Source organism: Ursus arctos, unplaced genomic scaffold (genome assembly GCF_023065955.2).
Source record: "Ursus arctos isolate Adak ecotype North America unplaced genomic scaffold, UrsArc2.0 scaffold_36, whole genome shotgun sequence".
Lineage (NCBI taxonomy): Eukaryota > Metazoa > Chordata > Mammalia > Carnivora > Ursidae > Ursus > Ursus arctos.
The window spans coordinates 8,564,309-8,580,523 of record NW_026623050.1 but is presented as its reverse complement, the minus strand read 5'-3'; the positions used below and the strand labels follow the sequence as shown (position 1 = coordinate 8,580,523).

At 40.0% G+C, this 16,215-nt stretch overlaps 1 protein-coding gene across 13 annotated transcripts in view; it reads right to left on the bottom strand.

Annotated features, from left to right (window-relative positions):
- Nucleotides 1-16,215, bottom strand: part of STARD9 (StAR related lipid transfer domain containing 9) — a 124,247-nt gene that overhangs the window by 55,592 nt on the left and 52,440 nt on the right. For all 13 annotated transcript variants that reach the window (XR_008957117.1, XR_006412071.3, XR_008957119.1 and 10 more), the window contains 4 exons: nt 15,867-15,899; nt 15,719-15,780; nt 12,720-12,832; nt 397-466 (listed from right to left, as the gene is read on the bottom strand). Coding sequence is in view for 9 of the 13 variants with exons in the window: in XM_026479906.4 (XP_026335691.2) it covers nt 397-466; nt 12,720-12,832; nt 15,719-15,780; nt 15,867-15,899 (278 nt within the window). In the remaining 4 variants the exon portion in view is untranslated. The remainder of the gene's footprint in view (nt 1-396; nt 467-12,719; nt 12,833-15,718; nt 15,781-15,866; nt 15,900-16,215) is intronic.

Below are 16,215 nucleotides of genomic sequence, written 5' to 3'. Positions count from 1 at the left end.
AAACTAGAAGAAAAATGGTTTTCTGAAACACTTTAAATGACATTGGATCTTATTTCTATGAAGCCTACAGAGAGGACAATGCAGGCGTGAATCTTTTCTTCAGTCAAAAAGTTATATGTTATAAGACAAAGCAAAGGATAACTCTGGGCTTACTGCCTAATATTACTATATCCAGAACAAACTCCAGCTTTACTACTAGTAAGAAATGCACAAAATCTTAGCCACTGCCCGTTACCCTGGGTACATTACTGAGAAATGGCCTGAGAAATGGTTCTGAGAAAGGCCTCCTGATTGTGAATGTGGGGAAGCTGCAGGGAGAAGTACTCCAAAGGGGGATGAGCACACAGGAAAGAAGAATGAGACTGAAAGAAGGACAGCAACAAATAAACCTGTTACCTGTTTGCTATTCCCTCCTCCAAGAGTTGAATTACTTGCTTATAGTTGGTAACTACATGTTGAGATAAACCTATCAGATTTGTGAGGGAGGAAAAAAGAAAATAAAATATTTGGTAAAATTAACTTCTTCCTGTAGGTCATTAACTTTATCCTATTTTAATCATTTGGTAGACAAGAATGAGAGAACTTGACTAAATTTCCTAAGATAATAAATTAAACCAACTAATTTTTATGGGAAGCATTATGATAGGCTCTGGAAACACAGGTCTCTGCCCTCACAGAGAATGTAGTCCAGAATTCATAGAGTGGTTAGGCTAACAACAATTTAGCTATATAGGGTAAAAGAAAAGTTCTTATATTACCTCATTTGGCCCTCTCAAAATTGCTGAGGTAAACAGATGCTATGTGTCCCACAAGATGGCAGACTCCATTTGGCATGCAAAACATACAGTACATACATCCCTACCCAAACGCAGTTTACAATCGTAAGAAGTTATACTATACAACATAATATGCCCAAATACCACAGGAGTAGAAGAGATAATAAATGCTAAGGCAATCAGAGGAGTGGCCAGGGCAAGCACCATGGAGGAAGTGAGACTTGAATTTAGTCACTGAAGAATGGGTAGGCTTCAGATAGGTGAAGAGGAGCTTAGGACATGAAAGTCAGTCTTTGTGGGTGATTATTGACCAAATCAAAAAGTGCCTTCACAACTGAATCAGCGATATAAGGACAAACTAACTTTGGCGGCTCATCAGTAAATATAATGACACTAGAAATTAATAAAGCAATTTCAGCACTGACTGGATTTCTTTATATTAAGAAATTACTGTTAAAACCACAATGAGATATCACCTCACACCTGTCAGAATGGCTAAAATCAAAAACACAAGAAACAACAAACGTTGGTGAGAAGGTAGTGAAAAGGGAGCCCTTGTGCATTATTGGTGGAATGCAAACTGGTGCAGACACTGTGGGAAACAGTATGGAGATTCCTTAAAAAATTAAAAACAGAACTACCATATGGTCCGGTAATTCCACTATTTACCCAAAGAATACAAAAACTCTAATTTGAAAAGACACATGCACCCCTATGCTTATAGCATTATTCACAATAGCCACAATATGGAAGCAGCCCAGTGTCCATCAATAGATGAACAGATAAAGAAACTGTGGCATAGATATACAATTGAATATTACTCAGCCATAGATAAGAATGAAATCTTGCCATTCGCAAAAACATGGATGGGACTAGAGATTATAATGCTAAGTGAGATAAGTCAGAGAAAGACAAATACCATATGATTTCACTCATGTACGGAATTTAAGAAACCAGACAAATGAACAAAGAAAAAAAAGAAATAAAAAAATAGACTCTTAAATATTTGGAGAACAAACTGATGGTTATTGGAGGGGACATAGGTGTGGGAATGGATAAAATAGGTGATGGGCATTAAGAATTCCTTATCATGATGAGCACTGAGTAATGTATAGAATTGTTGAATCACTGTATTATATACCTAAAACTAATACAAGACTGTATATTAACTATACTGGATATAAAATAAAATTTAAAAATAAATTCTACAACAGAAACTAATGATACACTGTATGTTAATAAAATGAATTTAAATAAAATAAAAAATAAAAATAAAATTGAAAATGAAATAAAATAATAAAATTATTATTATTTAGATGTTATAATGATTTTGGGGCTATGTTTTTTAAAAATCATGCCTTATCTTTTAGGGCTATGTCCTAAAATATTATAGATGAATTTATGTGACATCTGTAATTTGCCTCAACACAGGATGAAGGGAGGTGGACAGGAATACAGATAGAAATGGCCAAGGCTTAATGATTATTTTAACTGGGTAATGGGTACACAGGGGTTCATGATATTAGCCTATTTTTGTGTATGTTCAAAATTCTCTATAATAAAAAGAGTTTAAATTTTTAAAATTATTTATTTATTTATTTGAGAGAGAGAGAGCATGTGAGCAGGGGGGAGGGGCAGAGGGAGAGAACCCCCAAACAGACTACCCGCTGAGCATGGAGCCCAACACGGGGCCCAATCTCACGACCCTGGGATCACGACCTGATCTAAAACCAAGATGATCCACCCAGGTGCCGCAAAGAGTTTTAAAAATTTAACCAAGAATGGGGACTTTAGGGGCGCCTGGGTGGCACAGCGGTTAAGCGTCTGCCTTCGGCTCAGGGCGTGATCCCGGCGGTCTGGGATCGAGCCCCACATCAGGCTCCTCCACCATGAGCCTGCTTCTTCCTCTCCCACTCCCCCTGCTTGTGTTCCCTCTCTCGCTGGCTGTCTCTCTGTCGAATAAATAAATAAAATCTTAAAAAAAAAAAAGAATGGGGACTTTATGCTTTGGGTAATGGCAAATGAGATAACACAAACCAATCCTTCCAGTAAAGACTATTAGAAAAATCTGGACAAAATATTAAAGACATAAGCTTTAAGGCACAGAGGGCTAACCAGATAGCAAAAATTTTCTAGGCCATATATTGGGGGAAGATGGAAGTCCAGAGAAATGAGGCCAGCATTTGGAGCCACTTTTCCTCTGAAGTCATTTGCCATATCTTGAGGGCAACTGACTGAGAGCAGTTCTCTTGACAACCTCACATGCCTAGGAAGATACAGACCGCAGTCCAGAGCCTACTCAGAGTTGCCCTATAGAATCCTACTTGAGTTGGAAACCAAAAGGGCTAAAACACAGGAATAAGGTTGAGTTAGAAGTAAGCAGCCTTTGGGGTGCCTGGGAGGCTCAGCTGGTTAAGCGTCCATGGTTAAGCTTTTGATTTCCACTCAGGTCGTGATCTCAAGGTTGTGAGATTGAGTGCCGCATTGGCTCCACACACTGGGCATGGAAACTGCTTAAGATTCTCTCTCTCCCTCTCCCTTTGCCCCTCCCCTATCTCACACACACAAAAAAAAGTCTTTGAAGGGACTGTAGCTCAGTTTTTTATTTCTATAAACAATTAAGCAAATACCATCTGGCACAAAATTATAACAAACCAAAATCCAAGTATACCTGGCAATAAATAAATGAGAACCAGCAAAAATAGATGCAATAAAATTCAGATATTGGGGTTAGAGTAACTTTAAAGTATCTCTGCTTGCCATTTTCAAGGAACTGAAAAACAAGATTATAAATTTTCAGAGAAAATTGAAAGCTATAATGAAAGGATCAAATGGAGATCTGGAAAATAAAAAGTACTAAAGTGAAAATAAGTATTCAATATCTAAGTTTAATAGGTTAAACACAGCTGGAAAAAATAGTGAACAAAAAGATAGGTCAGAATCAAATATCCAAAATAAAGCACAGAAAGACAAAATATAAGAAACAGAGATGAGAGGGGAAGAATCATAGCACATACAGGGAATAGATCTAACACACCTGTAAGTGGAATTACAAAAGGAATGAGTGGAGTAAAAGCAATTACTAAAACAATGGCTAAAAAATGTCCACAACTGATAAAGAGGTATTAAACCACAGATTCAAGAAGCACGCGCGCGCACACGCACACACACACACACACCTGAAAATCTACCCCTACATACTTCATGGTAAACTGGTGAAAACTAAAAACAAAGAGAAAAATCTTTTTACTCTAAGATTTTATTTATTTATTTGACAGAGAGCACAAGCAGGGGGAGCAGCAGGGAGAGGGAGCAAAGAGCCCAAAACGGAGCTCAATCCCAGGACCCTGGGATCATGACCTGAATCAAAGGCAGATGCTTAATCGACAAAGCCACTCAGGTGCCCCACAAAGAGAAAAATCTTAAAGGAATTACTGAGAGATTATTTCTCAAAAGAAACAATGGAAGGCAGAAGACAATGGAATAAATTTTAAACGGTGAAAGAAAATAACTACCAACTTAAAATTCTATACTCAATGAAATCCTCTTCAAGAATAAAGAAGAAATAAAGATAATTTCAACCAACAGAAAGTGAAGAGAATTTGTCAATAGACCCACAATGGAAGAAAGACTAAAGAGTATTCTTAAGGCTGAGGGAAAATCCCAGAGAGAAGGTAGGACATTAAAAAAAAAAAAAAAAAAAAGGTAGAGCCACAAAAATGGCATATAAAGAAGGGATAAATGGAGTTCAAGTCTTCTAAGGTTCCCTCATTGTCTAGGAAGAAGTCAAAGAACCAGCTAATAATAAACTTTAATTCAATGATCCATGTTGTAATCTTTACAGGAACTACTAAAATAATAGTAAGACAATGTACAAATAGTAAGCTAACAGAGGAGAAATACAGAATTTTAAAATTTAACCCAAAAGACATGAAAGTAGGGCAAAAGGAACATAAAACAGAAAATGTAAAGAAAAAACACATGGTGATAAATTTAAACCTAATTAAATTAGTAATTATATTAAAAATAAACAGACCCACTTACTCAAAAGATCAAAATTGTGATGCTACCTAAAAGAAAACAAAAGCCAAATAAATATTTTTGTAGGAAATGCATCTAAAACATGTACAGAAATGTTGAAAGCATAAAAAAGATAAAAATGCAAATACTAACCAAAGGACATTGACGTGGATGGAACTGGAGGGTATTATGCTGAGTAAAATACGTCAATCAGAGAAAGCCAATTATCATATGGTTTCACTCGTATGTGGAATATAGGAAACAGCACAGAGGATCATAGGGGAAGGGAGGGAAAACTGAATGGGAAGTCACCAGAGTCATGACAGTGAGACCAAGAGTCACAAGCTCTAGTGACTGAGCCAGCCAGGCGCCCCAAAGAAGTCCTACATTTAAATGACTCCTTATACATAAAGTGTAAGAGGATGGGACGCCAGGGTGGCTCAGTCAGTTAGGCATCTGCCTTCAGCTCAGGGCATGATCCCAGGGTCCTCAGATAGATTCCTACAGTGGGCTCCTTCCTCAGTGGGGAGCCTGCTTCTCCCTCTGCCTGCCGCTCCCTGTTTGTGCTCTCTCTGACAAATTTTAAAAGTATATCTTTAAAAAAAAGTGTAAGAGAATATTACACTTCATGCAAAAGCATCTTTAAAATTTAGAGGGAATAGATTTTTCTTAGAAAAATACAATCTACTGGGATGCCTGGGTGGCTCAGTCGGTTAAGTGCTCAACTCTTGATTTCCGCTGGGGTCATGATCTCAGGGTTGTGGGATCGAGCCCCCCATCTGGCTCTACGCTGGGAATGGAACCTGCCTAGGATTTTTCTCTCCCTCTCCCCCTACACCCCCTGCTCTGTGCGGACTGGCGCACTCTCTCTCTCAAAAAAGAAAGAAAAATACAATCTACCAAAATTGATGCAATAAACAGAGTATCTGAAAGAAATCAAATATATAATTTTAAACCTTCTCACAAAAAAACACAGCTGGCTGGGGCGCCTGGGTGGTACAGTCGTTGAGCGTCTGCCTTCTGCTCAGGGCGTGATCCCAGCGTTCTGGGATCGAGCCCCACATCAGGCTCCTCCGTTAAGAGCCTGCTTCTTCCTCTCCCACTCCCCCTGCTTGTGTTCCCTCTCTCGCTGGCTGTCTCTCTCTGTCAAATAAATAAATAAAAATCTTAAAAAAAAAAAAAAAACACACAGCTGGCTTTGCCAGGAAATTCTACCAAATATTTAAGGAGGAAATAACCCCGATCTTACAAAAAACCTTTCACAAAATAGAAAAAGAGTATATCTCAGTTCCTTTTAGGAAACAAATACAATGTTTATACCTAAACCTAAGGAGGGAGAAGCAGAAGAGTAGGAAGAAGAGAAGAGGGAGAAGTAGAGGAGGAAGAGAAGGAACAGGACAAGGAGGATGATTAATTTCACTCTTGAACATAGATGCAATAAGCCCAAATAAAATATCAGAAATCCAAATCCAGCAACATATAAAAAGAATAATATATCACAACAAAGTTGGGTCTATTCCAGGAATGCAAGATTGCTGTAACTTTCAAAAATCAATCAGTATGTGGATAAAGAAGATGTGGTATATATATATACAACAGAAGATTACTCAGCCATCAAAAAGAATGAAATCTTGCCTTTGCAGTGATGTGGATGGAAATAGAGGGTTATTAGGCTAAGTGAAATAAGTCAGAGAAAGACAAATACCATATGATTTCACTCATATCTGGAATTTAAAACAAAACAGATGAACATAGGGGAAGGGAAGGAAAAATAAAATAAGATAAAAACAGAGGGAGACAAATCATAAATGACTCTTAACTGTAGGAAACAAACTGAGGGTTGCTGGAGGGGGTGGGTGGGGTAATGGGGTAAATGGGTGATGGGCATTAAGGAGGGCACTTGATGTAATGAGCACTGGGTATTATATGCAACTGATGAGTCACTAAATTCTACCCCTGAAACTAAACACTATATGTTAACTAAATGGAATTTAAATTTTAAAAAAATTTAAGTATTTCCTCATCTACAGGAAAAAAAAACTAAAAACCAAAAAAAATCAATCAGTATAATTAATCACATTAGCAGGATAAAGGACAAAAGTCATATGCTATAGAAAAGCACTTGTAAAACCACAGTAATTTTTTTAAAAGATTTTATTTATTTATTTATTTATTTATTTATTTATTTATTTATTTGAGAGAGAGAGAGAAAGTACAGAGTGAGAAGCAGACTCCCACTGAGCAGAGCCAGATGCAGGATTTGATCCCAGGACCCTGAGTTCATGACCTGAGCTGAGGGCACATGCTTAACCGGCTGAGCCAACCAGGCATCCCAAAACACAGTAATTTTATTAAAACATTTCTAGCACCCCTTCTATTTCCCTTCCCTGCACAATTTAGTCCTAAAATTACCAAGTTGAACAGAGCAAGGCAGGCAAGCATGAAGGTGAGGGCCTGCAGTGATGCAGAGCAGGGTGAAGAACCTGAAGGGAGAGGGAGGGCTTCCACATAGGGCTTGCCTGGTACGGCCGAGACTAAGCCTGAGGAGGGTGGAAAGGGTATCCACACAAAGGGAAGGCCTGGCATGAGAGTGGGGTGAGGAGGGTGACCACACATGTGGCAGCCTGGCCCAGAGAGTCAGAGCCTGAGGGGGCTGAAGGGAGCATCCTCTATGGAGGCAGCCCAGGCATGGTGAACAGGGCTTCCATGTCAGAGTGGGGAGGTAGCCCAGCAAAGGGATACAAAGACCAAGAGGGGTACAGAATACACCTGCACAGTGGGGAGCTAAGGGACAGGCAGCCCCACACAGAGTACTGGAACTGTGGTGGCAGGGCCCAGCAGAGGGTGTCTAAGCACAGCCAGGTGAGGCAGGTACCCACATGAGAGAGAGGAGAACAATGGCAAGGAGACTGATTATATGTCAGAGGGCAGATCAAAGAAGTAATTCCCCTGTTAAACAAAAGAATTACAGGAGCGCCTGGGTGGCTCAGTCAGTTGGGCATCCTACTCTTGGTTTCCACTCAGGTGCAGTCGTGGGATCCATATCGGGCTCTGCACTCAGAGAGGAGTCTGCTTGAGATTCTCTCCCTTTTCCTCTGCCCCTCCCTTTGTTTGCATTCTCTCTCTCTCAAATATATAAATCTTTTTAAAAAATAAAATAAAGGAATTACAAATATGAAAAGGGAGAAATCGAGAATGAACTCTGCTGTGTTGGACTGCAATTAGAGTTACTGGCGTGAACACAGATTACCTAGCCCCGTCCACTCAGAGGGACAAGTTGCAATATCAATAACAACACGCATACCTAGCACCCCCACCTTATTTTTAGCTTCTAAATACTATTCCCCAGTAAAAAAGAAGAAGTGTGATAAATAAAAATAAAAAGAAATGACTGATTCCAAGACTGAGGCAAAGAAAGTAGAAGATTAGCCTGGAACACATCTGTGCCGGAAAACAAGGAGGTGCTCAAAGAATAACAGTGATCTGTCAAAATGTCACATAAGTGCACTTGAAAGGGATTCCATTGACTAAATCTGGAATAATTTGAGCATCAAAAATAAAAAAATCACAGTAACAGAAGATAATTCATTGAATAAAATAGATAAGCATGAATCTATACTGACATAAATACATCCCAAACTGGATGAAGATGGGATGTGTACATGATTTCACAGTACTGCCCCACAAACACTTGCTGATTACAAAAGGAAAACAGCAATTTTTTATTGAAGAAGGTTGCCATATATCACCTTCATAATCATGAGTTATGGGATAAATCAAAGTTGTACACCACTTGATGGTTGTAAAGTTCATGAAAGTTTAAGAGAGACCAAGGAATCTTTCCAGACCAAAGAACACTAGAGAGACACTATAACAAAACGCAACACGTGATTCTCAAATGGGCAATTATTGGGACAATTAGGGAAATTTAAATGGGCTTTAACCATTAGATGGTGGTAACATGCCAAAGTTAATTTCCTGATGTGGGTGGTTATGTTGTAATTATACAGGAGAACATTCCTGTTTGGACGAATGGAGTGAAAATATCTTAAAATAATCAGGGGAGATGGGTCATTAGATTAGCAATTCACTCTCAAATGGTTCAAGAAAAAAGATCTTTAAGGGCGCCTGGGTGGCATGTTGTTAAGCGTCTGCCTTCGGCTCAGGGCGTGATCCCAGCATTCTAGGATCGAGCCCCACATCAGGCTCCTCCGCTAGGAGCCTGCTTCTTCCTCTCCCACTCCCCCTGCTTGTGTTCCCTCTCTCGCTGGCTGTCTCTGTCAAATAAGTAAATAAAATCTTTAAAAAAAAGAAAAATCTTTATACTGTACTTGCAACTTTTTAAAAAGTTTAAAAAATTAAAAACAAAAACTCTTAAAAAAACTAGGAAAGGGGTGCCAGGGTGGCTCAGTCCGTTAAGCATCTGCCTTTGGCTCAGGTCATGATCCCAGGGTCCTGGGATTGAGCCTCGAGTTTCACTCCCTGCTCAGCGGGGAGCCTGCTTCTCCCTCTCCCTCTGCTCCTTCCTCTGCTTTTGCTATCTCTCTCTCTAATAAATAAATGAAATCTTAAAAAAAAAAAAAAACTAGGCGAAAAAGAGAATTCCCTTAATCTGCTAAGGCAATGTTTCTCAAAGCTGGTCCAAAGACTAAGGCCAGTTCTCAAACTATTATTGGTACAATGAGATACATACAGAAATTGAGAGTATTAGCAACATTTACAACAATGTGACAGAGTGATTTTATATCTTACAAATTTGTAAAAAGAATTTGGGCTTGTAATTAAGATGTCGTTTTCATTTTTTTAGTAATTCATCTTTACTTTATCTAAGTGTTAGTTGGCCATACACTGGAATTTTAAACAAACAAAAAACACCCAGTTCTTTGTAGGGCACCTGGGTGGTGCAGTCAGTAAAGTGGCCAGCTCTTCATTTCAGCTCAGGTCATGATCTCAGGAGCCCCACATTAGGCTCCACGCTCAGCAGGGAATGTACTTGAGGATTCTCTTGATCCCCCTGCCCCTCCTCCCACTTGCACACATGCACACTCTCTCGAATAAATAAATCTTTAAAAAAAACAAACAAACCTGGGCTGGGTTAGCATGTGATGGATATTAACGAGGGCATGTACTACAATAAGCACTGGATGTTATACACAAACACTACATCAAAAACTAATGACTAACATTAAAAAAAAAAAAACCTCGTCCTTTGTTACATTTTTACAAGTGTGTGATAAAGAATATTTATTAAAAACAAATGCTATAGCAAACTTCATACTTAATGGTATAATGTTGAAGCTTTCCCCTGGAAACAAGACTAAATACTATTAGCACTTTTATTTAATATGGTACCAGAAGTCCTAGTAAGTGGAGAAAGACTAGGGGAAAAAAGGTTTAAGAATTAAAAAGAGAAAAGAATTAAAGAATTAAAAAGAAAAAAACTTTTATGCAGATTGACACACAGAAAATACAAAAAATAATATTTTTTGGCAATGCAATTACCTACATCCAACACCTCCTGCTTTGTACCAATCCCTTTAAGATAAAGGCCAAGGCAAAAACACATTATCTTTTTTTCACTTAAATGACACCTCAGACCCTGTAACCGCTGGCCTCTTAAGTGTGCTTTGTACAGGCCTGTGTACATTTCAGATTTCAACTTAACCGGTCATCTAATAAATAAACTTTTAAATGGAACGTAATAGGCTACCCCCTTCCTTTCCTTTGATTTAGGCAACTATCAAGTTCTAGCTCACAATTCTGAACTAGAACTCTAAGTTCTTATGTCTTCATTATTTCCTGTGACACTCTGAATAGTATAAGTATCTAGCAGGTATCCAATAAATGCCCGTAGAATTGGTTTCAAGCAGAAACCACTTTCCACTTGGGAATTATATTCACAGAATATATGAGCCCGAAGATAGAGATACATAGACACAGATACAGGCAGGCGGGCAGATAATATAAATAAATGAATGAAAAAGCAAACATTAAAAAAACTAAAAGTTTGCTGTCAGGTGCTTGCGTGGCTCAGTCAGTTAAGCATCTGACTCCTGACTTAAGCTCAGGACATGATCTCAGGGTTGTGAGATCAAGCCCTGTGTCGGGCTCCACGCTCAGCAGGCAGTCTGCTTGAGATTCTTTCCCTCTCCCTCTGTCCTTCCCTCTGTTTGCACACGTGCATGCTCGCTCTCTCTCTCAAATAAATAAATAAAATCTTTTTTAAAAAGTTTGCTGCAATGCCATCAGAAGGTAGTAATAGAAATAATAGTTCAATGTGACTATTCTGGTTCTTGGCTTCCACTGATGGCACTATACTAGAGTTCAAGCTCCTTCACTAAGAAATGGGGGGACTATTGACCTATATTTGTCATGATTTGAGAAATTCCAGACCAACTTTCAAAAATGTGTAACCCAAAGGACCTAAGAGACCTTTTGCTGGGTAGAATTATTTCCTACCAACCATCTTCCTCCCCGACAAGGGTTCACTCTATGAAGGTCCAAAAGAGCCCTGAGATTTCAGTCTAGTTCCTGTCACTGGCCTTAGGTATATGACCCAAGCTCAATGACCTTTTATAAGTTCCTACCTTCTCTGGGTTTCAAGTACTATGCTGATCAAAGAATCTACAATCACAGGTCTCCTTGATGTACAGGATTCTATCCCACTCATCTCTTCCTATCCTAGGCAAGGTTCCCAGTTCCAACCCTGCTCCAACTAGCTGTGTGACTTTGGGAACACCCTGTAACTTCTTGCAGCTTCATTTTAGCTTCTGTGCAATGGGGACACTTGGACTACATCTGTGGTCTCCTCTAGTTACTGCCCCTACCACACACACACACACAGACACATTAAAATAAAATACAAAGGTAAGAAATTTTGACACTACTCCATCAACTCCTGGTCTGCCCTCAAAGTACTGCTTTACACAGAAATGTACATTCACAGAGTTTTATGAAGTAAACTCCACTGGCTCCCAGCAAAGCAAATGGTTTTTGTTTTGTTTTGTTTCCAGGCTTCGGTTTATGATGGAACATTTGAGGAAAAACACAGGTGGCAGAATCAGTGACTGGCACACTCCATAAGCCATGCCCTGATAAAGAAGAGACCCGCTCTTGATCTTGCATGTCCCTTGCTTTGTCAGGATTTAAATTAGCATATTTCTGAAGGAACAGAAGCATAAAATTCATGTGTTGCTTTTTATAAGTGGCCTGAAAGGGTAAAAACTTCCTCCACAAAAGAACACAACCGTTCCTACTTAATAGTAAGACCTAGCCTAACAGAATAAGATGATGGTACCAAACACCAAATATCAGCACTTAATAAGGAAGCAGCTCAGACCCGTGCCATGTGTGACATCTCCTCATCTCCCTTTTGCCACCAGTGAGAGGAACTACCCTGAAAAGGAGATGAGCTGACCTGAGACTCAGACCACAGACCCCACCTTATTTCATGCCACTTCCCCCCTCATTCTCCATGCTTTAGACACACTGGCCTCCTTGAAACCACCCAGTCCTTAGGGCTCTTGCTCATGCTGCTCCTTCTACCAGAATCACTCTTCCCCTCACTACACCATTCTTCACATCATTGGTTCCTGAATCTCCTCAAAGCATTTCCTGACCATGCCATGCAGATGGACTATCTACACTGCCCACTGTTCTTTTCTATCACAAGATCTAATTATTTATTAGTCTTTATCACAACTTGTAATTAAGTGTTTATTTTCTGCCTCACCCCCACAAGACTATAAGCCTGCCTATGAGGGCAGGACTGTCTTTTCCATTTATTGTTACTTATCCAACATCTAGTACAGTAGGTGGAACATAGCAAGTTTCATTATACATTTGTTAAATGAATCAGTGACCATTTGGAAAGCTTCCCAGAATTCAGTTTGGTCTCAGACCTCCAAGACCACAGTGGCTCACCTTGTACATAGGGCCCCATCTCTGGATGCTCTCTGACACGCAGAGTGTAGGACTTTTTTTGATCAGATTGCTTCAGCAGATCCCGTACTCGTTCATTATAGATTTCCAGGAAACTAGAGGCGTGAAGAACAAGGCACATAATCAGATTTTGGAAAATGGTGACATCTTCTCAAAATTACATTTTGAAAAAAGGCAACATAGTTAGATTTGGGAAAAAAGTGGAGAAAACACTAAGCCAAGAACCAGAAGGCCGTAATTCTTGATCTAGTTCTACCTCTGATACTCTAAGACCTTGACCATGCCAGGGGTCCCCCTTGAGTCTCTTTCTACGTGTGCACAATTGTGTTGCCACATTAGCTGTCATCACTTCACAGTTGTAGGTTTACAATGTCAGTCCTGATTCAAATTTAGCCTTCAAGAGGCTATTTCAGCATGGTTTTGGGGTATGCTGTCACCAGCCTATACCTTGATCAGGCCACCAGAGCACAGAGTTTACAGGCTTGTTTCTTTCTTTCTTTTTTTAAAGGCATTTTTTTTTAAGATTATTTATTTATTTATTTGACAGAGAGACAGCCAGCGAGAGAGGGAACACAAGCAGGGGGAGTGGGAGAGGAAGAAGCAGGCTCCCAGCGGAGTAGCCTCATGTGGCGCTCGATCCCAGGACTCTGGGATCACGCCCTAAGCCAAAGGCAGACGCTTAACGACTGCGCCACCCAGGCGCCCCTACAGGCTTGTTTCTTAAGTGATTTTTCAAACATGATCTTTGAGCTCTAACTGGTTTTTTCTGTGAAGGCATCTTTAGGGCCACTGCTAAGCAATGAGGAGAGCTAAATGAAAAAGATTCTGGTCTCTACCCCTAATTTAAGTAGGACAGTTCTCATTTTACCTGTTTTATACACTGGGATTCTGTTTAAGATATGGTCTATCTTATACCTGCTGGTATTTTATTCCTTTTTAAAATAATAACATAGCTACAATTCTTAATTAAAAGCAGCAAAGATTTTGTTAAATAAGAAAACAAACTTTTCACAGAAGTCTTCCTCATCAGAACACAGATGTTTGCCTATGAAGCCAGAGGCCATAAAAAAAAGCCTCCTGCTCAGACAAACTCTGTGCACACTCTTCTTATAAATTGTTTCTCCTTCTTTCTCAAATTCGAACACAGGATGCCCAGATGCCTCTCAGAATAGTGGCTCCCAGATTTCATGGACAAAGAACATTTAATATATATGTACATGTTTACACATACACACACACACACACACACACACACACACACATATACAGGCCTACAAATTTTTACTTTGCAAACTTAAAAAATGTATAAATACTGTTTACTATCATTTAATTTTTTAAAAGGGCATTTATTTTTGGGGGGTGATGAAAATGTTCTGGAATTAGATAGTAAAGATGATTGGACAACCTTGTAAATATCAAAAAAGATCACTGGGGGCGCCTGGGTGGCTCAGTCGTTAAGCGTCTGCCTTCGGCTCAGGGCGTGATCCCAGGGTCCTGGGATCGAGCCCCACATCGGGCTCCTCTGATGGGAGCCTGCTTCTTCCTCTCCCACTCCCCCTGCTTGTATTCCCTCTCTTGCTGACTGTCTCTGTCAAATAAATAAATGAAATCTTAAAAAAAAAAAAAAATCACTGAACCATATACTTCAAAAGTGTGAATTTTATGGTATGTGAATTACATCTCATGTTTTTTAAAAAGGACACTAAACCCCAAAAAAACAGAATACAGAAAATTAATGGTAATTGGGCAATGGGTAACCGTGCACCAACATTTTCGCTACAGACTGGTTAAAACTTCATATTGGAGTAGCCAGCACTGTCTCAGAACTAGAGTTTAGGAACTACTGAACCAAAGAACAACCCAGCAGGAGCTAGAAGAGAAATTCCAAAAGGTAGTATTAAACTGTAAAGAAAGTGAAGAAAAGGAAACTGGGTTTTTACCCCAAAGATACAGACGTAGTGAAGAGAAGGGCCATATGCACCCCAATGTTCATAGCAGCACTGTCCACAATAGCTAAATTGTGGAAGGAGCCAAGATGCCCTTCAACAGATGACTGGATTAAGAAGATGTGGTCCAGGGGCGCCTGGGTGGCACAGCGGTTAAGCGCCTGCCTTCAGCTCAGGGCGTGATCCTGGCGTTATGGGATCGAGCCCCATATCAGGCTCTTCTGCTATGAGCCTGCTTCTTCCTCTCCCACTCCCCCTGCTTGTGTTCCCTCTCTCACTGGCTGTCTCTATCTCTGTCAAATAAATAAATAAAGTCTTTAAAAAAAAAAAAAAAAGAAGATGTGGTCCATATATACAATGGAATATTACTCAGCCCTCAGAAAGAACGATTACTCAACATTTGCAGCAACATGGACGGGACTGGAGGAGATTATGCTAAGTGAAATAAGTCAAGCAGAGAAAGATAATTATCATATGGTTTCACTCATTTATGGAACATAAGAAATAGCAGGAAGATCAGTAGGAGGAGGAAGGGAAGAATAAAGGGGGGGTAAACAGAAGGGGGAATGAACTATGAGAGACTATGGACTCTGGGAAACAAACTGAGGGCTTCAGAGGGGAGGAGGGTGGGGGACTGGGATAGGCCGGTGATGGGTATTAAGGAGGGCACATATTGCATGGTGCACTGGGTGTTATACGCAAATAATGAGTCATGGAACATTACATCAAAAACTAAGGATATACTGTATGGTGACTAACATAATAAAAAATTATTACAGAAAAGGAAACCAGACAGCCAGGGCAAGCTGGACCATAGGAAACAACTCTTTGTTAAGCCTAGGGATAGGAATTAAGTTTCCTACAACCCAGATATCTAAGTATGTTTCTCATCTCCCTATACTGCAAAATATTTCTACTGTAGCTTTCCTCTATTCCTCTGGATTACTCTTGAAGCAAAGACAGGACAGCTGAACATGCCAGAATTTGGAGTGGAAACAGAAATATTTTAGGTCCCAGAGCCTGAAATGTTCTTACCTTACTTTTATCCTACAAGAGGAAGGCAGTGGGGCAGAGTCCTCCTCCCTGATGAAGAGACCCTGCACAAACCAGAGGGTTGGAGTTTCACTGAAGGGAGTGTACAAAGATCTACTCGGAGAGAATCTAGTCAAAATAGAGTTTATACCTCACATATCCGTGGCGTCAGCCCAACAGAGGCCTGGAGAACAGAAGAAATGAAAGCATTACTGTTCACTCACAGTGAAACTCTCCCGCAACACCCAGAAACCAAGGTGGTAGTGGACGGGCACATGGGCTCCCTGCACTAGCCTCTTCACTTTAGGCAGTTTCACTGGTGGTATATAGAAGACTATTCGCGTGGCTCTCAGGAGACACTCATGGGACGAAAGTACCAGCTGAGAGGCAGATCATCACCATAAAAAGGAAAAGAGGAGAAGATAACAAACCCAGATACCTGCTTTCACACAATAAAGGTTATATCCTTCTTGGATAAACCTATTTACCACTGCGGTCCC